The following is a 22,773-nucleotide window of genomic DNA, read 5'->3' on the forward strand; positions in this document are numbered from 1 at the left end:
ACACTGAGGAGCCTTCATTAGTGGCCCACATAGAAACACAGGAAGTTGCCTGTTGTTTTGTAAATTAAAGCAGAAAGGACACAGGAAGTTGCCTGCTGTCATAAACTAAGAAGTTGCTCACCAGCAGAAAGGACACAGGAAGTTGCCTGGGGTCATAAAACGAGAAGTTGCTCGTTAAAAAGTGAGAAGTTGCTCACTAAAAAGATAAAATTGCTAGCAAAAAATCAAGTAACCTCAGGTGTGCCACAGCAAAAAAAACTAACTTAAATCCTTCAAGCGTCTAAACCCCTCTGGAAATCACTGACCATGGGTCAGAATAATTCAAAGACCTTAGACGGGTCCGATAAAAAATCCTACAGCCTTTGTTTCTGCATTACAGAGAAGTACCAGATACCACCACTTGGGTGGGCCTGATTATAGATATATATTATGTCAACGAATCCCAGGTGTGACTGAATCTCAGCTTATTGAAGAAGTAGAGGAACTAGACCCTAAAAATGACCAGGCAGCTAACACCACCTCGTTTTTGTGGATAAACGATGACAAAATCACAGCCTTTTTTCAAAATCTAAGGAAATTTCTGCTCACAATGTCTAGAGATAAAATTGATTTAAATGCAGTAACCATGTGCAAGCAAAAGCCAGATGAATCCATTCTAGTTTTTATGAAACGTTTCACACACTGCTGGGCTAATGAGGCATGCATGCCTGAAGGAGGAAATGACCAGATTTTCATAACAACATTCTTAAACAATATTCATCCAGAATGTTCACAACTATTGAAGCTGACTGCCACTGATAATCTCTATGACATGAAAATAAAGAACTTTATCACACTTGTCAAAACAAAAGCTGGTGCAGATCTTTTCCCCAACAGCACGAAGGCTAAAAGTGTCAAAATGATGTTGAATTTTGATGTTGAAGGCTCAGAGGAAAGTGAAAAAATGATGTATGCAGGGGCCCCGCCCCCTCAACAAGCGCAGCAGGGAGATTTCAGAAGGAGAGATAGGAGTGGAGACGTATGTTTTTATTGTGGAAAAATAGGGCACTGGAGGAGGGAATGCAAATCAGCAGCACGTGGGTCTCAACCACAAAACACAGGACCAGCTCCTGCCACTAGGCGTCAGCAGAGCTCTTACAGACAAGGTAACTGGCAACGCAGACAGGAATCACATCAAAATAATGGCCCCTTTGCACCTAGGCAGCAACCTTATAATCCACATTTTAATCCCCACCCATATGATAACGAAAGACTGGACCGACAATAGGGAGGCCCAGGTGAGGATGAGGGACAGTGTGAAGCACTACACACAATGCTGCATTTGCAATTGTCCCGTAACACAGAAAGCTTGCCCATGTTAGATATAGAAATAGGTGAAAAGATTTATTCCTTTTTAGTTGACAGTGGAGCCACTAAAAGTTCACTGTCTGGAAAATTCTATAGTGGGCCTGTTTCCTCTGTGTGCATCAACACCATGGGAATAAACGGAACTCTAGTGCAATGCCCCAAAACTCATTCTCTAAAGACACGCTGGGGCCCAAAACCAGATGAAATTACATATCATCCATTCATAATTATTCCAAACTCGCCTGTGAATCTATTAGGCAGAGATTTAATGGCAAAAATGAACTTGTGTATTTCATTTAACACAAAGGGTGAAATGTTTGCAGATACTGATAACAGCTATGTTTTCTCTGCCCTATGCACCGACACCATGGAGAAGGAACAGCCTCTGTGTCAGCTGGACGCCTCAGCAGAGAATGAACTCAATATCCATCTGACTGGTACCCCACGTCACACACTGTGCCAAACACGTGTACAGACACCACTACCAGGTAACCCCATGCCTGGAAGCCACATATTTGTTTCTCTCACACTGTTCAACAACATGATAACTGCTCACACCAGTGAAGGCCGAACAGTGGTTTTGTCACATAACTCAGACGTGGGCTATGACATTACTGCACCATGTCGACACATAGATCTAACCTACCCCATACACTGTACTATCTCTGCTGTCACATTGCCAGCTGAATATCAAAACATGACATTATGGTCAAGAGGTGAGAATGATGTAGGATTTATTGACTGTATACCTTATCATGCTCAGCTGAAAAACAACAAGCCGGTATATGTCAAGCAATATCCCATTTCCGCTGAGAAAGCTGCAGCCCTAGACATCATCATAGGAGATTTATTGACAGCTGGAGTAATAAAGCCCACAGTATCTCCATATAACACTCCTGTCAATCCTGTGCCAAAGCCTAACAAACCTGGCGTATGGCGTTTCACACAAGACTTAAGGCAAATTAATGCAGTCATTATACCTCTGCCACCTCTAGTCCCAGACGTTCCCAGCATACTGACAGCTATCCCAGCAACAGCTACACATTTTACTGTGGTGGATTTGTGCTCCGCCTTTTTCTCAGTGCCTGTGCATGAGGACACACAGCCGATATTTGCTTTTACACATAGAGATAAGCAGTACACATGGACTCGCTTACCCCAAGGCATGGTAGACAGCCCTGCGGCTTTCTCAATGGTGGTACGTGCTACCCTGGACGGCTTCATTCCTCCAGAGGGCTGTACCCTGATACAGTACGTGGATGATCTCCTCCTCTGTGCTGAAAGTGAAAAACTATGTCAAACTGCCACACACATGCTACTCCAGCACCTCCAACAGACTGGCCACAAAGCATCAGCAAAGAAAATGCAGTACTGTCAGACTTCTGTTCAATATTTGGGATTTACACTGTCTCACGGACAACGTTCCATGACTACAGACAGGGTCAAAGCTGTGACCTCCGTCCCTCGGCCCACTACACAGAAGGAAATGCTGTCCTTCTTAGGCATGGTGAACTATTGCAGACAGTGGATACCAGACTGTTCTTTTCATGACCACATTCTGCGTGAATGCTGCAAAAAAGACAAGCCTCCTCGAATACTGTGGTCAACAGAAATGACTGCCTCTTTCAATGCATTAAAGGGAGCGCTGACCTCCGCCCCTTGTTTGGGTCTGCCTGACTACCACTTACCGTTCCACCTGTACGTCACAGAGAACGGCACAACCTGTGCAGGTGTATTGGCCCAAGAGCATGGCTGTGGCTACCGTCCAGTAGCCTTCTACTCAAAGGTGCTGCCAGCAGTAGTTCAGGGGATGCCGGCCTGCCTGAGAGCAGTAGCGGCTTGCTCTATCATGATAAGGGACTGCGAGAAGCTCACACTCTCACATGACACTATTCTACACACCAATCACCAGGTCACGACCATTCTAGCAAACATAACTACACAACATATGACCGCACAACGTCGCTCAGGTTATGAAGCTACACTGACTTCAACAGCAAATCTCACTATAAAAGCAAGCAGCACACCCAATTCGCCAGCACACTTACTTATTCGTATGCTGTGTTCCTCTGACCGACAGGATGGTTCAGACGAGCCTGACGTTCATGATTGTATGACACGTATACAGGAATCCACAGCACCACGCCCAGACTTAGAGCAGACACCAATCCCAGACTCAGTCATTGTTTATGTGGACGGGTCCTGTTCAAAACCAAATGACAACTCATTTCTTTGTGGCTATTCGGTGGTGACATTGCCTGACATCATACTAGAGGCTCACTCATTACCATTTCACTCAGCACAAAAAGCAGAGCTCATGGCCTTAATACGCGCCTGTGAGCTACATGTGGATAAGCGGGTGACAATTTACACTGATAGCCGTTATGCATTCGGTGTGGTGCATGACTTTGGCACATTGTGGAGACAGAGAGGCTTCACATCTGCTGATGGAAAATCGATCGCTAATTCTGATCTTGTTCAAAGACTTTTGCAGGCTATACAGCTTCCATCGGCAATTGCAGTTGTTAAAACGAAGGGGCACAGCACGGCTGACACAGACGAAGCAGTGGGAAATGCTCTTGCAGACGTAACCGCGAAAGCAGCTGCTGCCTCACAGCAACCACCCAGAAAGGAAGTATTATCTTTGCCTTTACAGCTGCCACTTGTCATACTCCCAGACTATTTAGAAACAAATGTTGACCTAAAATTCATACAAGAGCAGGCCTCTGCCTCAGATTACACTTACTGAGAAAGTAATGATTGTACCTTAGATAACAGAGACGGCTTATACAAAAACCTTGAGGGTTTGATTGCCCTCCCATCTTCACTACTGCCAATCCTTGTCCGCCATTTTCACGGTGTGAGTCATGTCGGACAAAGAGGGGTAATAGGAGCAATAAAATCAAGATTTGTAATTGAGAAAACATCACACGCAGTAAAACGCATATTAGCAACCTGTCTAACATGTGCACGAACTAATGTAGGTAGCTCAAAAGCAAAACATCAGCATTTACCACAACCAGATTTCCCATTTCATACATTACAAATAGATTTTACACACATGCCAGCACAAGGAAGCATCAAGTACTTACTGGTAATAGTGGATCAATTTAGTAAATGGGTAGAAGCTTACCCAACATCAAAAGAAACTGCAGAAGTAGTCTGTCAAAAGTTGTGCAATGAAATAATACCCAGATTTGGAATACCTCACCAAATTAACAGTGATAGAGGACCTTCATTCACATCAGAAGTAATTCAAAAGTGTGCTAAAACTCTAGCAATAGACTGGAAATATCATGTGCCATACCATCCTCAGAGTTCAGGAGTTGTAGAAAGAATGAATAGGACCATAAAAAATCGCCTGACTAAAGCAATGATAGAAACAGGAATGACCTGGGTCAAACTACTTCCTCAAATCCTCTGCGAGATTAGAATGACTCCATCCGCAGCAACCAAATGATCTCCATTTGAAATAATCATGGGAAGACCGTTTCCAACACCATGGTCAGCCTCCAGAGGGGCACCGCTATTGGAAGGGGACATAGACACTGCATTGTCTGACTATGTTCATAACCTGGTAGAAACACTGAATAATAACTATCAGAAAGTTTGTCTCTCTCAGCCTCTCCCTTCCACAGATCCAACCCATCCGTGGAAACCAGGAGACGCGGTGTTGGTGAAGTCGCTAAAACCAAGGGCACTCGGGGAGGCCGCGTGTTCCAGCCCCCAGACTGTACTTGCAGTGACGAGAACCAGCATCCTAACAGACGGACAACCTCAGTAGATTCATGCCAGCAGGGTTAAGACCAGCCCCACCAAACCACCTAGGGCGTCGGATCAAGTAGATGACGACTCAGGCGAGCCAGCGCCCAGATTCAATACACCTACAGATGACGACTCAGGCGAGCCAGCGCCCGGATTCAATACACCTACACACACACAATCACTGATTAACACACAACGCCTGAAAGAGCCAAGACTCAGAAAGCCCTTTGATCCCCCACCTGAACAACAACAAGGTACTCGAACATCCAGCAGGAACAGAAAGCCTAGAGTACCACACAATGTCTAACCTGATAAAGATAGACTCATTCCATCCTGATCATGGAGAAAATGAAATGCCTATTGTCATCACACGACGCTTATACGGGGTCTCTCGAACCTGGGACCAGACCAGGAGACGACTGAAGAACTGTGTTTTTTATATATTTAGGTTATTAATCATATCTACTGCATTAACCTTAGGATTTTTATTTACTATTTTGTATTGTAAACTGCAACCCTGTTCACATTTCTGCAAGCCACATTTTGCTGACAATACCTCATGCTCCACTTGGCAAGACACCCACCTAGTACACTCCTCACGTTATAACCCATATAGCTACCAGTACAGCTACTTCAATGTATTTGCAATTAGCACAAATTGACCCTGAGGATGTGCCAGATGTTACCAATGATGTTCCTGATGTGTATATTGAACATTAGGTTGTGAACTATTATGATTTGCTTTTTATATTATGTTATTACATTTGTGATTTTTCCTTTATATTGAGTTATTATTTTAAAAAATAATAAAAGAGGGGAACTGTTAGGTATTTTAGTACCATGGGAGCATTTACTGGATATTGTTTTATAGTGACATTATGCAGGAAAACTCTGTCATTCAATAAGGCCCCTTTGTTTTAGTTATTTTTCTCTTTGACCCAAGAATTGATGTGTGAGAATCACAGGCTGGTACAAGGTTGAAATACCACAGAGATCACTCCCTCAGCTACATTAGTTTCTAAATCTCTTAGGAGACGCCTGTTGAAGGCCAGATGGTTTGTTTCAGAATTCACTAATGAAAGAACTCTTTATTTCGTGCCTTGAAAATATGTCGCTGAGATAATCACAATTGTATCTGAACTAATAAACTATACAAAGGATGCTTCTTCACCCAAGGGTAGGAAGACGCTCCCTTATCTTGGTCTGTACTGGTTTAAACTGATAATCTGCTGTCTCATGAATTTTACCCTCTATATAAACTGTTGTACTTGTGAATAAAGTTGAGTCAATTTGGGAAGACAACCTGAAGCAGTCTCTGTTTTCTTGTTCTCCCAAGCTGCTCCCGAGCTCGTACTAACACGTTGAATGGCATGCTTGAATATTACTTGAGAATATATTTGACTGTGTTACAGACTAAGGGACATTCTCTGCTGATAGGTGGAGGTACATTCTCTGCTGATAGACGTCCACGCCTCGAAGGAAGTCGATCCACGGATTAGGCCCTGGAAACCGTTTCCTTCAATCCCTTCTTTGTTTGTGCACTACAGTAACACCTGGTACCAGGATGCACTATGCAAAGACTGTGAGCCAATGGAGGCAGCATGATGTTTTGGGCAATGTTACGCTGAGAAACATTGGCTCATCCAATCCATGTGGATTTTATTTAGACACGTACTACCTACCTATGTGCTGCACAAACACTTCTAATCCATGGAGGTCAAAAATGACAGGACTTCAAGAATCTGTTGCTAACACTTTGGTGCCAGCACACCTTAAGGGGTCTAGTCAAGTCCAAATCTCAACAGATCAGCTGTTTTATGTCTCGATGTTCATCTGTCAGTGGTCATAATGTGAAACCTGATTGGTGATTAAAAAATTATGCAGTTTCTTTAAAATAACACTGTCATGTTTGATTGATACTTTTCAAGTATGTACCTCTTTATCTGTCACAGGATGTTGCTGACACTGACAGAGTAACAGTCAAATTAGAGTAAAATTTGCTGACAGTCCTGTGAATGAGATAGCAGCCAGGTAGCTCCAGACCTACTGGTTTGCATTCATGTTGTGTGAGTCCTGATCAGCTACACAGTTTCATTCTGTCAGTAGCACAAAGAGACACCTGTCTCACTGCCATGTGTAACGTGAGGATAGAAAGCAAGGCAACAGTTGCTTCAAATTTGTTTTAAACTTTAGAAACGAGAAATTGTGTTATAAATAGAAAACATGCAGCATGCTCTGTCTCCCAATCAGGAACAGGATATGTATGTATACAGTTGGGTCTCTAAGTAACTGACATGTACATCTTGGCCACACCGCTGCTGATTGTGTCCGTTTGTCCCCATTTTTTATTTGAAGAAGTGAGGTGGAGGTGGGAAAGGTTGTTTTGTCACTGATGGCAATTTGCTGCATGTTATACTGGTCTATATTATTTACAACAGTAGTCCCTTGTTTTGACTTGACTCCTGCCTGATGATTTATACCTTCTATGGAAAAAAAGTTTGCATAAATACTTTGCATTAAGGTGTGAACAGTTAAAATCCATTTCCTCAACAGTCACAAACTGAAGGTGAGAACCGATGCACAATGATGGACAAAGTTCTTCTGTACATTATAGCTACATCAGGTAAGTTTTCTCTAGAAATTATTAAATTAACCTTTAATAATTTGATCTATGTGCTGTCTTTATGATGTGTATACAGCAGTGAGACTTCAAACATCATTACTGTAAAGAGAAGTGTTTTTGTTTCTTTCCTCAGTGCAGAAGAAATAATGCATTGTTGCTGTGTTGTATAATTACAAAGTTTTATCTCAAATATAATTCATTTCTACATCTGTCACTGCAGGGCTGTGTGCCATCACCTTGAATGCTCAACGTCAGTACCATATCATTGCTTCTAGAAAGAACTGGACTGAAGCACAGCATTACTGTAGAGAGAAATACACAGACCTGGCTATTATTAGCAGCACAGAGGATGTGAAGAACCTGAATGACACAGCAGTCGCAAACAATCTTCTCAACTTTGTAAGTTCTGTTAGAGTTTTTATACACACACACACACACACACACACACACACACACACACACACACACACGTGCTGTCAAAATTAACGCGTAAAAGTAAATTAATCCCACATGGTCAACGCGATTAAAATTATTAACGCATCTGGAGTGCAGAATTACTCAAAATCCCTGAAATATTTCTGTCAACACATTTCGTTTGTCCAAGTAGAGTTACCTTTGCACATGCGCAAATGGGCAGCTGATCTTGTAGTGACAGGCAGCTGAACCAATCAACTCAATTTGGAAGATGATAAACACACATCGGTCCTCTCGATGGGAAATTTGAGTATTAAAAAAATAACAAGACAGAACAGTCGACCGATATAAAGTATTATGCACCTTGTGCAAGAAGGAGTTTCCTTTTCACTGAAGCACTTCCAGCTTTAAATATCACATTGACGAGAAGCATACGATAGTCGGGGATGCTGCTAGCACTTTGGCTAACGCGTCACCCAGCTTGAGACAAACCACTCACGGAACATCAGGGGCTCAGTAAGTCTGCCTCGGACATATTGACTGACACAATGCCAAGTGGATTGCAACAAACTGCAGACCTGTTAATACCATTGAGAACACGTGCTTTATATAGCTTTGGTTCCTTGTTTCAAGGACTTGAAGTGCCTCCCCAAGAGTGACAGGGAGATTGGATAAATGTTTACGGAGTTTTTTGTTAACATGAATGTTCAAGATGTTCAATAAACATGTTAAGTTCGTATATTTTTCCCTTTTATCTCAAGTCTGTTTGCTCATGCAAAATGAAATGTGATTAATATAGAATAAAAGTGAATAATATTTAATATTATTCACTTTTATTCCTCCTTGAATCGCTACCTTATCGTGGTGGCGGGGTTTGTGTGTCCCAGGGATCCCAGGGGCTATGTTGTCTGGGGGCTTTTGCCCCCTGGTAGGGTCTCCCATGGCAAATTGGTCCTGGGTGAGGGACCAGACAAAGAGCGATTCAGAAGACCCTTATGAAAAGAACATCGAGGGAACAGTTTACCCTGCCCGGGATAGGGTTACCGGGGCCCCGCCCTGGAGCCAGGCCCAGGGAGGGTGCCCGAGGGCGAGCGTCTGGTGGCCGGGCCTTAGTCCATGGGGCCCGGCCGGGCACAGCCCGAAGAGGAGACATGGGCCCATCCTCCCGCAGGCCCACCACCCGCAGGAGGCGCCATAGGGGTCGGGTGCATTGTGTGCCGAGTGGCGGCCAGGAGCGGAGGCCCTGGCGGACTAACCCCCGGCTGCCAAGACTGGCAATAGGGACATGGAATGTCACCTCTCTGGTGGGGAAGGAGCCTGAGTTAGTGCGTGAGGTTGAGAGGTACCGGCTAGATATAGTTCACCTCTACGCATGGCTTGGGCTCTGGAACCACTCTTCTGGAGAGGGGCTGGACTCTGTCTCAGTCTGGAGTTGCCCCTGGTGAGAGGCGGCGGGCTGGGGTGGGTATTCTAATATCCCCTCGGCTTGCTGCCGGTACGTTGGGGTTTTTCCCGGTGGATGAGAGGGTTTGTTCCCTGCGCCTTAGGGTCGGGGAACGGGTCCTGACTGTCATCTGCGCTTATGCGCCGAGTGGCAGTTCGGAGTACCCAGCCTTCTTAGAGTCCCTGGGGGGGGGGGGGGGTGCTGGAAGGTGCTCCACCTGGAGACTCGGTTGTTCTGCTGGGAGACTTCAATGCTCACGTGGGTAACAACAGCGAGACCTGGAGGGGCGTGATTGGGAGGAACGGCCTCCCTGATCTGAACCCGAGCGGTGCTTTGTTATTGGACTTCTGTGCAAATCACAGTTTGGCCATAACGAACACCCTGTTCGAACATTGGAGTGTCCATAAGTGCACGTGGCACCAGGCAGAAGGAACATGAGAAGCTCGACCTACGCTCTAGGCCGTAGGTCGATGATCGATTTTGTAATCGTATCACCAGACCTGCGACCATATGTTCTGGACACTCGGGTAAAGAGAGGGGCTGAGCTGTCAACTGATCACCACCTGGTGGTGAGTTGGATCAGGTGGCGGGGGAGGAAGCTGGACAGACCTGGTGCACCTAAACGCGTAGTGAGGGTGTGCTGGGAACGTCTAGCAGAGGCCCCAGTCCGCGAGATCTTCAACGCACACCTCCGGCAGAGCTTCAACAGCATTCCGAGGGAGACTGGGGACATTGAGTCCGAATGGACCATGTTCAGCGTCTCCATTGCCAAAGCTGCTGCATTGAGCTGCGGCCGCAAGGTGGTTGGTGCCTGCCGTGGTGGTAATCCCCGAACCAAATGGTGGACACCAGAGGTGAAGGGAGCCACCAGGCTGAAGAAGGAGTCCTATCGGGCTTTGTTAGCCTGTGGGACTCCGGAGGCAGCCGACAGGTATCGACAGGCCAAGCGGAATGTGGCTCGGGCAGTGGCTGAAGCAAAAACTCGGGTGTGGGAGGAGTTCGGAGAGGCCATGGAAAAAGACTTTCGGACTGCCTCGAAGAGATTCTGGCAAACCGTCAGGCATCTCAGGAGGGGAAAGCGGTGCTCTACCTGCACTGTGTATAGTGCTGGCGGAGCGCTGCTGACGTCGACTGAGAAAATTGTCAGGCGGTGGAAGGAATACTTCGAGGACCTCCTTAATCCCACTGACACGTCTTCCTTTTTTTTTTTTTTTTTTTTTTTTTTTTTTTTTTTTGTGTCCCGTTTGGATCTTTGGCCATCAGAATTGTTGTCTTAAGGCCAAGAAAGATGCCAAGCGGATTTATTTTACCAAGTGGATCATCATGGCCTTGCCATATTAGTCCATTTGATTGACCTTTATTATAATTATGAATTTATTTTATTTTCAGTTGCTACAAACGGGACAGACATGACTGGGAGATAGGACAGGGAGAGAGAATGAAAGAAAGAGAGGGAGAGAGAGAAAACCAAAGGGGAGAAGAGACGGTGAGAAGGGGGGGAAGAAAGAAAAAAAAAAAAAAAAAAAAAAAAAAACCTGGGTCACCTGTATGGAGAAAAAAAAACAGAAGAGAAAGCAAACAACAAAGAGCAACATAATAAAAAAAACAGCACCATCACATTAAACTAGCTAGCAGTAGATATCAGTAGATACTAAATAATAAACGATATTGTGCAGCACGCAAGATAGACAGCGCACAATGTGCTTTGAGGCAGCAGCCAAGAAAGCTGTAGTCCGCGTCTGTGAATACCCGTGTGTACACCTGTGTGCATACCTGTGTGGATCAGCATGCTTGCATTCCAAAGGTTTCTCCATGTAACGCTGCTAGGGAGTGTGGGGAGCCACAGCCCCGTCCTCCAGGGTATGAAGCAGGTATGGAGGAGATCAAAACTCCAGACATCCAGAGGCCCCCAGAACACAAGAGACCAAGGAAGACCAACAGAGGGGCAGCCGCGCCACTGTCCTAGTAAGAGCTGAGGAGAGTCCCAGATGAGGGCTCACTCAGCAGCCGCGGAGCAGAAGCCAGGGGGAGTTGCAGTGACGCGCCCGTGAGCTCCGCCAGCAGCCAGCTGTGCCTGAGTGACCGAGCCCCAGGCCGAGAGGCCGGGGGCACCCCACCTCCGAAGTGGCCCGAGCGAGCCCCAGGCTCCAGGCCCCGATAAGCAGCCGCCAAGGAGTGAGCCGGTGTGTACCCGGACGCCCACCCCCAGACACAAAGAACCACCAACGCACCGACACCTAAGGGAGTCTGCCACTGGCAGGGGAAGTGGTGGTGGGTGGAGATAGGCCTCCAAACCTTGGAGGGCCTGAGATGTCCCCAGAGAGGTGGCGTCTGATACCCAACCTGACATATAGACACAGACATACAGGCACACACAGACACAAACATCCATTCCCACCCTCATGCTCTCATATGCACTTACTCCACACTCAACCAACGTGGAGACAGACATAAAGAGACGCTGTACACACGATCACACTCCCCAAGCGTACTCTACGAACCGGGTCTAGGTACCCTTGCCCCTGGAGGGGGGAACTGCACCCAGACCCAGGTGGTGTTACCCTTTTCCCTGCGGTGGGGAGAGGCAGACCGCCCCGACTCCGCAGCAGCAGGGAGGCCCCACACTCCAGACCGCAGTCGGACGGCCAACTCCTCCTAGCCCCCCCGCTCCAGCAGGCCGCAGAGAATGGGGGTGAGAGTTTGGGAGTCACTGCAACGAGTGCTCCGATTACCACGGGGACCACCATCACCTTCACCCTCCACATCTTCTCGAGCTCTTCTCTGAGCCCTTGGTATTTCTCGAGTTCCTTCTTCCTGATGTTGCTGTCATTGGGAACCGCTACATCGATCGCTACGGCCGTCTTCTTCTGTTTGTCTACCACCACTATATCCGGTTGGTTAGCCACCACCATTTTGTCCGTCTGTATCTGGAAGTCCCACAGGATCTTAGCTTGGTCACTCTCCACCACCCTATGGGGCGTCTCCCACTTGACCTCGGGACTTCCAGGTTTTACTCGGCACAGATGTTCCTGTACACTATGCCGGCCACTTGGTTATGGCGTTCCATGTATGCCCTGCCTGCTAGCATCTTGCACCCTGCTGTTATGTGCTGGATTGTCTCAGGGGCATCTTTACACAGCCTGGACCTGGGGTCTTGCCTGGTGTGATAGACCCCAGCATCTATGGATCAGAGCTTGTTCCTGTACTGCTATGATTAGTGCCTCTGTGCTGTCTTTCAGTCCAGCTTTGTCCAGCCACTGGTAGGATTTCTGGATATCAGCCACCTCCTCTATCTGCCGGTGGTACATACCGTGCAGGGGCCTGTCCTTCCATGATGGTTCATCGCCTTCCTCCACTTTCTTGGGTTTCTGCTGCCTGAGGTATTCACTGAGCACGCTGTCAGTTGGGGCCTTCTTCGTGATGTATTCGTGGATGTTTGTTGTCTCATCCTGGACCGTGGTGCTGACACTCACCAGTCCCCGGCCTCCTTCTTTCCGCTTAGCGTACAGCCTCAGGGTGCTGGACTTGGGGTGAAACCCTCCATGCATGGTCAGGACCTTTCTTGTCTTGATGTCAGTGGCTTCTATCTCCTCCTTTGGCCAGCTTATTATCCCAGCCGGGTACCTGATCACGGGCAGGGCGTAGGTGTTGATGGCCTGGATCTTGTTCTTACCGTTCAGCTGACTCCTCAGGACTTGCCTGACCCTCTGCAGGTACTTGGTGGTTGCAGCTTTCCTAGCGACCTCTTCATGGTTCCCATTCGCCTGCGGGATCCCCAGGTACTTGTAACTGTCCTCTATGTCTGCAATGTTGCCTTCTGGTAGTTCGATCTCCTCAGTTCTGGCTACCTTCCCTCTCTTTGTTACCATCCGACTACACTTCTCCAGTCCGAATGACATTCCGATGTCATTGCTGTATATCCTGGTGGTGTGGATCAGTGAATCGATGCCTCGTTCAATCTTGGCATACAGCTTGATGTCATCCATGTACAGGAGGTGGCTGACAACTGCTCCACTCCGTAGTCGGTATCCGTAGCCAGTCTTGTCAATGATCTCACTGAGGGGGTTGAGGCCTATGCAGAACAGCATTGGGGACAGAGCATCTCCTTGGTAGATCCCACACTTGATGGTGACTTGTGCTATGGCTTGAAGTTGGCCTCTAGTGTTCCCGCCACATCCCCATTGAGTTCCTGATGAATACTCTTAGTGTCCTGTTGATCTTATATAGTTCTAGGCATTCCTGGATCCATGTGTGGGGCACTGAGTCATAGGCCTTCTTGTAATCAATCCAGGCAGTGCACAGGTTGGTCAGTCTGGTCTTGCAGTCTCGGCTGATTGTTCGGTCTACCAGTAGCTGGTGTTGTGCGCCTCGGGTATTCTTGCCCATCCCTTTCTGTGCCCCACTCATGTATTGAGCCATGTGCCTGTTCATCTTAGCCGCTATGATGCCTGACAGGAGCTTTCACGTGGTGCTGAGGCAGGTTATTGGTCGGTAGTTGGAGGGGACCGGTCCCTTCCGGGGGTCCTTGAGGATCAAGGCTGTCTGGCCTTCAGTTAGCCATTCCGGGTGTCTCTCGTCAACTAGCAGCTGGTTCATTTGTGCTGCCAGACGCTCATGGAGTGCAGTCAGCTTCTCAGGCAGTAGGCGTGAACCATGTCGGGGCCTGGTGCTGTCCAACTCTTCATACTGGAAACCCTTTCTTGGATATCTGCCACTGTGATGGTTACTGGAAGCTGTTCAGGGAGGTCGCTATGGTCTGCCCTCAGATCCACTAGCCACTGAGCATTGCCATTATGGGTTGCGTCCTTCTCCCATATGCTCTTCCAGTATTGTTCCATCTCCAGCCTTGGTGGTGCTGTTCTCATATTGTTCCCCTGCCACTGAGAGTACACCTTGGTTCGTTGCAAGAAGAACAGATTTATGTTGTAACTCATCAATCTCTAGCTGTGAGAGCAGCACCTTCTTTTAAATGTTGGAACACTGAGCTACTAGTTTTTTCACCGTCATTGTGGATGTTGGGTATCAAAGAATCCATAGGTCCCTCATCCTATTCACGTAACCCCTTCCGCCAGGGTTACTTGCGTAGTAACATTGCAACAACGCCCTGTTTTTGTCTCTTGCCCACCGATGCCTTCTTGTTCCAGTAGCCCACTTCTCGTCAGGGTGCCCTGGTTCCTCAACACCTGATGCAGACCTTGTTGATCCGGGCGACGTCCAGCCAGGCATGCCTTCATATTTATCTGTCTCGCTCATGTCTGCGGTAGGCTCGCTTTACATGGGGGGTCTAGCCTTAGGACCCTTACTGGATACAGACACCCCAGGCGGGAATTGAACTTGCCATCCTCCACTCCAAAGGCGTTTATATATATATATAACTTTAATATACTGTATGTGTGTGTGTGTGTATTCATATCTTTGTGGGGACGAGAAATAGGAAGTTTTTAATATGCATGTGGGGACCAAACTCCCACTCCCCACAAGTTTGAAGGCATTTTTGAGACTTAAAATATGGTTTTATTGTCAGGGTTACAATTAGGCTATGGTTAGGTTTAGGGTAAGCGTTAGGCATTCACTTTTGATGGTTAGGGTAAGTGGCTAGGAAAAGTATTATGTCAATTTGATGTCCCCACAAAATATGAATATGCAACATGAGGGGGGGATCGAGACAGATGTTAGCTATGGACGCTAAAGAAATCATTTTAAAATTTGTCTTTGCAGTATGGCTGGATTGGGTTATACAATAAGAGTTGGAGATGGTCGATGTCAGGCACAGACGTCTACAAAAACAGTGAAGCTGAGTTCAGAAATTGGGCACCTGGTGACCCAAACAACCAGAACGGTAATGAAGAATGTGGACAGATGATCGGTACCGGAGAATGGAATGATGTACCTTGTTATCTAAATGTTATGGCAGTCTGCTCCAGTGTCAGAGGTGAGGATTTAAACAGTTTAAAGACCACAACACAAACAGTTTCAGCTCTTCATCTATGAGTTATGCCTGTTGCTGCACAATTGTATCTCTTTTTATACAGCTCATATTGATAACTAAAGATCAGAGAGTTGAAATGTAAGCAATAAAACATGACTTGTGGATTTAAGAAATTAAGTGCAGCCTGTCTAGGACTGAGGACTGACACAAGTGGATGTAAAATATTATGATGGCTCAAAGGAGCTTGCAAAGAAAAGCGTCTGGACCTCTTTAAGTTGCTTGAAGACGTTTCACCTCTCATCTGAGAAGCTTCTTCAGTTCTAAGGTCAAATGGTGGAGAGTCCCAGATTTAGAGGGAGACCTTAACCACTTAATATGATTTATTTAGACTGTAATGGTTTTTGGTTTTTGGTTTTTTACATATTAATGTATTGCAAAAATATTTTATGATATTATATGGCACTTCACTTTGATCTGTTTCAGGGGCTAATGTGACTTTTATCTTAATCAACAATCCCATGACATGGACGGAGGCCCGGAGCTTCTGCAGAGCTCATTACACAGACCTGGCCAGTGTGAGAAACATGTCAGAGAACCAGAAGATAAAGGAGCTGATACCTGCAGGACAAAAGGTCTGGATCGGCCTTTTCAGAGGCTGGATGTGGACTGATGGAAGTAAAACCTCATTTACATACTGGAATGTGAACCAGCCTAGCAGTGCCGTGTCGAATAATTGTGCAGCACTATACTTTGGAGCTGCTGGAAAATGGGAATCCTACACATGTGACTTTCAGAGAGGATTTATTTGCTACAATGGCTCAGGTACCCTCCAGGTTTACTTTGATTGCAGTTGCTGATATAACAAAACCCGCTGCACTAACAAAAAGTGACTTATTCTTAAGAAAGTGAGAAGATGGATTTGTTTGTGTTGTTGTGAGGTTCATGCTAAGTTACACTAAGCTTTCTCTGCAACTAACAGCCAACTTCAAAAGGTCTCACAATAATATCCGAACAGTTATCGTCCATGTCACTGATAAATCTGCTTTTTGTTTGTTGAAGAGGAAAAGCAGAAGGAAGTCGTGCCACTTGTTTCAAAACATGTGGTGAAAGTGAGGCTGGAGAAAAGCCCGTCTCTCGGTCTGCAGGACTCTGCGGTGCAGGATGAGATGCTGCAGCAGGTAATCATATCTGTAACAGATGTTTTATGGATTGATTAGTTGTCTGTATTTAATGTGGGGGACATTTTCACAAATCATACTGAAAACAGAGGTAGAGTCCTAAGTTTCCAGTATCAGCAAACTTAAAGGCGTACACATGTTTCATTCTTCCTACTTTGATGTTTTCATGGGCTCTGAAAATGGGATGTGGGGAAAAAAGAGATGCTTGAGAGAAGAAGTATGATATTTCAATTTTTTCTGCAATTTATTTTAAGCATGTTCCAACCATGAAGAGTGATTTTAAAAAGCAATAAATATAAAATAATGTATTTATGATGAATCAGTTTGTTTGACTATCCACTCTGTGCAGGCAGAAATCTTATTAAATGCTTAAACTGCAGAGATACAATAATGTTGCTGCTGTAAAAATCAGTGTTTTGTCATTTTGTAAATGTAAATCTTTAAAACACAATGTTTGCATTTTTTAATATCACTATTATAATAATACATAATTATGTGTATTTGCATATTAGATCGTTTATAGTGAAATATAAGCCCTCCAGAAAGGCAGGGAAAACCCTGTAACTTACTTTAAAATTAAATACGTTCCCTACAAAATGCAGTGAATGAACTAAGGTGAAATCTAAATCACATCACAGTTTTTGAAGGATCTTGGCTGGTAGGTCGTTCCATCTTGGAGAACTAACCACAGATCTTCTGTGGATGTAGGCTTCTCACATCCTTCTGTCTCGTCATGTAATCCCAGACAAACTGCATGATGTTGAGATCAGGGCTCTGTGGGGGTCGTACCATCACTTTCAGTACTACTTGTTCTTCTTCACGCTGAAGATGTTTGGGGTTGTTGTCCTGCTGCAGAACACATTTGGGGCCAATAAACAATCATTTACATTTCTGAACGCATTCTTTGTTTACAGCATTTTTTCACATCTGCTTGAAACTTTTGCACAGTACTGTGTTAACATTTCACCTTTGAACCCTGAGTTGTTTGACAGCTCATTAAGAGCTGTAATAGAGCTGTTACACAAACGTTTTTTTCCGTCTTTGTTTCAGCTCAAAAAGAAGCTGAAGGACCAGGGAGTGAATGGAGACATCACAGTGAGCTGGAGGAAGCAGTCAGACGGAGAAGTTTTCCATGAGGAGGAGACGAAGAAGAAGAAAAACAAAAATGATGAGTGTTAAATGTTGGTAGAAAGTCAGCTTTAACGAACGATTTGTGTCCTTTAACCCTCTCGAGGCAGGCGTCGCCGATTTGCAACAGTTAAAAACTAACAACCTGATTACCCCACATATATATTTTATGAGGTTTTTTACTCACTGCAGGACTTGGTTGTGCATTAGCAACAAAAAGTTCAATTTGAGCCTGAGAGGGATAAAAGTAAGAGAAGATTCTGCAGTTTGTCTTATTATTGTTGGAATCTTGGATAATCTTGGTTAATACTAATGTGTGCTGTTTCTTTAATTCTGTTTATTTCACAACTCAACAGGAAGTTGTTGAATTTTTTGGCAAAATTAGTAACGTAATGTTGGGTTCTTTTTGACATATGTACACTGTACTTACATGTAATAGAGTATAATGTCTTATACAGCTCTTTGTTTTTCCATTGTTGTCGCACTGGTGAGTAAAACGGTCTCTTGTCAGTTCATATATCTGGTTAATGAAAGTTGAAGACAACAACATCAGGGAACTTAAACCGCTGCTCCTCTGTGCTCTTCCAAAAATTGGAAAAATGTAAAACACTACTGATAGTAAACTCAATTTGTAATCCACAGCAGGTTGGAGAAAGAAGACTTCACACACTTTTAACAATCACCCTGTCACGGTCCTGCGTCTGTGGACTCAGTGTTTTTCTGTTTGTATTAGTTATCTTTGATTTCTGTCGCTAGTATTCCTAACTCCCCAGGTCCTTGGCATTTCTTGTGTTCTCCTTCTTAGGTCGTGGTTCTGTGTTACTTCTGTTAGCATACAGTCATCTTTGTCAGTGTGTCTCTTGTTCTGTCACTGTATCCCCTAGTTTAGTCCACGTCTGTTCAGTTTCCTGTTTTACTTTGAAAGTCTGTGTACTATGTGAGTGTGTTGAGTTTTGCCTCCCCTTGTCTTGTCATGTCTGATGAGTCCCAGCTGTGCTCTCCTCCTGTTTCACATTCCCTAATCACCTCAGTATGTATTTAAGCCCTGTGTTTTCCCTGCCAGTTGTTGCGTCCTCCACGTTTGTTGTGTGTGTATTCATTGTCGTCTACCTTCAGCATCTAGTTAGTTTAAGTTATTGTTTATGTATCGCCAAGAGTGCCTCACCAGCAAATAAAGCTGTCGTTTAAGTTAATGTTTTGTCTCCGAGTCCTGCACGTGGGTCCAGCCACTGACAGCCACACAACTCACCGTGACACACCCACTGTGCTGTGCAGTCACCTGATTCGAGCTATAACTTCACTATAACTACCCGCCCTCTCCTTTTCTCTGGAGCAAAAGCTACTTTATCACATAATCATATTTATTGAACATATTTCACTTCAGTTTTGCATAATTTCAACATTTTCATTTTCAAATTAGTTACTCAAAAATGACTTATTTTGGTTGTTCATGCATAATAAAATATAATAAAATCAGAAACTTTTGTTTCTGTCTTTTTGTCTGCTCCACTTTTGTCACACAGACACTTTGTTAGCTCTGATTAGATTTCATATTTGATCAATTCAATTACAGCAGGAACAACTATCAGCAAAAGCAGATATTAAACTGTCACCCTACATTGCACCCATAAGGGTGGGATTTTAGGCCTTTTACTCGTGGGAGTGATAACTGCTAATAATGGCCTGAATGTACTGACCTGAAGCAGGTGGTCCTTCCTCTCCTTCACGTTTCCATTCACTCTGGGAGAACAGCACATCCCTCACTCTTTCACAGCAACTGTCTGACAGTCTATAAATGCACCTATGTGTGAAATGTTTGGGTTTCTATTATAAATCTATATTTTTTAATAATGTCTGTGAAGGTTCTCAGTCATCCAGGTCATCGTAGTCAAAGGAGCTTGCAAAGAAAAGCATCTGGACTTCTTTAAGTTGCTTGAAGACATTTCACCTCTCATCCGAGAAACTTCTTCTTTTTTAATAATATATTTATAAATTATATAAAGTAGCAGTAAGGGAGGGCTGGTTCTGTTCTTCCACATTCTGCCTAAGAAGCAAGTCCGTGTATTCTATATACAGTAATAATTCATGGCACGGTCCTTCCCCATTTAGCGTGGTGTGAAACAGGGCTGTGCGATATGACCAAAATCTCATATCCCGGTATGAGACATTTCTCGCCCTGATAACGATATGTATCGCAAAATAGTGCATTTTGTGTCAATCCTGTGAATCTCGGGCAACTAGTCTTGTGTGAATCAGCTGGGCGTCGTGTACCTGGATTCGAGTTTTTGACCAATGCATGAAATGATACATTTTTAGACATAAGTTATAACGGCCGCCGTTTTCTTTGTGAGCATTACACGGCCTGTTCTAACGTTTGAGTCTTTATTTTTAGCACCTGACGGCTCTTTTTTGCTTCTCACCCGTAAACTCTCTCCACACTCTTTCACCTGATTCCTGCATAGGTGGTTGAAGAGGTTTGTCTGAGTCTGTGGTGGGGACGAGTTTGCGGGATAATTTGCATAGTACAGCTTTATGGTCAGTGTCAGACTTTTCATAACCAAACCACGTCCGTGCTACAGAGGGAGCCCCTCGTTTAGTATGAAGGTCCTCGATTTGTTTTGACTGGTCCTTCTGATGGAGCTAGCTGGTTCTGGCTCATCGTCACTGGCCATGCTGGTATTCTCTGTGCCTTCATCCACGTGGTGACTGTAAGCACCATTTATAGTAACTTTTATTTGAGGTAATTTGTTTGATGCATATTCTGAAATTTGATGTTTGAGAATAATGTATAACATCATCATTTCAGTTTATTTTGAAAAGTCTCAACAGGATCTTGAGCTTTATTGTGAAAGGCCCCAATGTGAGATATGACTACGCCTACACTGTATGGCGACGCATCACAAGCTAGTTGCCTAGGATCAAAATGCATTAAAGCATCAGTCCCTAATAATGCAGTCTTTGTCTCTTTCAATGCTTAAACACTGCTCTGTCCATTCCCATGTCTTGTCATTGTCCTCACGTTGATGAAGAGGATATTGAATAAACCTTCCATAATACTTGAGAAGTCCCAGATATTTGCACAGTTGACTCACATTTTGTGGAGCAGGCGAGTCCATCACTGCTTTGACTTTTGATGGTGCAGAAAAGAATAGCTGGGGCTAGTCTACAGTGTCTGTGGAGGCTCCTGTGAGTCACTGGTGTCAATAGTTCTCATGTTCTCATCAACACACATTTGCAGGTATGCCTGACTGGGATCAGTTTTGATGAATTTCTTTCTCTCCAGCCAAACTTGCAAACAAAACATCGATGTGCAGTACTGGGTATTGTTCTAACTCCAACACTGGGTGTACATTGACTTTGAAATCCCCGTAGACTGTCACTGCATCATCTTGTTTCATTACAGGTACTATAGAAGTGGCCCACTCACTCTGGCTGACTCATTCCAGTACACCACCCTCAACAAAGTCTGTAATTCATTGTCGACCTTTGGCCTAATAGCATAAGGAGCAGATCTTGCTTTTACTTTCAGGTAAATGACTGTCAGGCTTACATCTTCACTGTGCAGCCTTCGGATTGCAGCCCAATCAAGTTTTATTTTTTCCATTCACAACTGACCAACCAGAGAACACCACATATAATGGCAGTTCCGAAACTGACCATTGGTTCACCTCTATACGTTTTTAAAATGAGGTTAGAGGGCTGCAGTGGTAGGTGATGTAAGGTCTTTTTTGGGGGGGTAATTTCGGAAGGGTTACGTCATGAAACTTGCCAGTTTTGTTTTTAGATTTATCTGTGGTGAATATAAAGTTTTATATTTTAAAAAATCCCTTAAAAGTGTTGTTTAGTGTTTCATGGTCATATATTGTGTTCCCAGACACGTCTTTAACAGCACATACAGTTGTTTTTTCTTTTTAACTAGTTAGCCAGAAATCGACCAGATTTATTACTATGTTCAAAGTTTTGCAAGCAAAGTCTTTCTACTAAGAGTCAAACCTTAAATACTGTATGTGTAGGTTTAGGATGGAGAAAGGTTCGGGCACGTGAAACACAAGGAGAGCACAGGCAGGAACTTCTGCAACAGAGGAGAGAAGTATCACTGGACTGGGAAACAAGTGAGCGGGTTGAGTTCAGTAGTACTTGTGGATGGTATGTCCTTACCTGTAGATGCAGGCCGACTGGCATAGGAGGGGTAGCAGTGAGAGCGTCCAGGGGAGGAGTATGCAGGTGAGATGGATCCAGGTTCCAAAGGGTCCAGAGGGGAGATATATCCACAGTTGACACGACGGTCAGGAGGGCAGGCTGAGCAGCAGGTGAGTGTGAAATCGTTTGTCTGCAGGTAGACCGATAAGCGCGACAGGAGATCGCTCTGGAGACAACTGGAGATGGAAAAAACGTTAATCCAAAAACAGGGGAGCATGAATAACGAACACAAGGAAGTCCGAGTTACCACCAACGGTAGCAGGATGGCAGAGGGTGGCAGGCAGCGCTGGTTTAAGAACCCTCCAGATAATGGCCCGGAAATTAGGAACAGGTGATGTGCTGACAAAACTCCACCCCAGGGGACGAGGACGTGGAACTGGTCTCACACCCAACCAGGCACCGTTTGATCCTTCCATATACTTTTCATTTCTGATTACTTTCTCTAAGAATGTGCTTTCTCTTGTAGTCTCTTTTCACTCAGTATGTAAACTTCAGTATTTATCAATCACAGTTCAAAAGTTGGTTTCTCAAAAATGACTTAGTTCTGATTAGATTTAAGATTTGATAATAAATTAAATTATAGCAAGAATATCTATCATCCAAAGCACATAGATTAAACTCTATCACTTTGTGGTACATTACACCCACAAAAGCTGCGTTTTAGGCCTTTTACTCTGGTTGGAGCTGAGACGAGGGATCTCGGTCTTCTTGACATTTTCAAAAAGTATGCAGGTTCAAAGGGCAA

The 22,773-nt window shown here is 44.8% G+C and overlaps 2 protein-coding genes across 2 annotated transcripts in view; both read left to right on the forward strand.

The window, feature by feature from the left end:
- The first annotated feature begins 6,685 nt into the window (after positions 1–6,685).
- LOC120728138 (C-type mannose receptor 2-like) lies at positions 6,686–19,329 on the forward strand. The gene is made up of 6 exons (XM_040022910.1): positions 6,686–7,735; positions 7,956–8,134; positions 15,312–15,525; positions 16,006–16,344; positions 16,582–16,700; positions 17,751–19,329. Exons 1-6 carry the CDS (start codon positions 7,696–7,698, stop codon positions 17,877–17,879), a joined length of 1,020 nt encoding a protein of 339 aa, XP_039878844.1. The 5' UTR covers positions 6,686–7,695; the 3' UTR covers positions 17,880–19,329.
- Positions 19,330–19,545: 216 nt separating this feature from the next.
- Positions 19,546–22,773, forward strand: part of LOC120728121 (neural cell adhesion molecule L1.1-like) — a 589,469-nt gene continuing 586,241 nt past the window's right edge. The window contains exon 1 of the mRNA XM_040022862.1: positions 19,546–19,583. The gene's annotated coding sequence lies outside the window, so the exon portion shown is untranslated. The remainder of the gene's footprint in view (positions 19,584–22,773) is intronic.

This window comes from Simochromis diagramma, unplaced genomic scaffold (assembly GCF_900408965.1).
Source record: "Simochromis diagramma unplaced genomic scaffold, fSimDia1.1 OVJJ01000308.1, whole genome shotgun sequence".
Lineage (NCBI taxonomy): Eukaryota > Metazoa > Chordata > Actinopteri > Cichliformes > Cichlidae > Simochromis > Simochromis diagramma.

Coding starts and splice junctions, on each gene's coding strand:
- LOC120728138 (XM_040022910.1), top strand. CDS start 7,696: ATGATGGACAAAGTTCTTCTGTACATTATAGCTACATCAG. Junction 8,135..15,311: donor CAAACAATCTTCTCAACTTT/GTAAGTTCTGTT, acceptor TTGTCTTTGCAG/TATGGCTGGATTGGGTTATA. Junction 15,526..16,005: donor AGTCTGCTCCAGTGTCAGAG/GTGAGGATTTAA, acceptor GATCTGTTTCAG/GGGCTAATGTGACTTTTATC.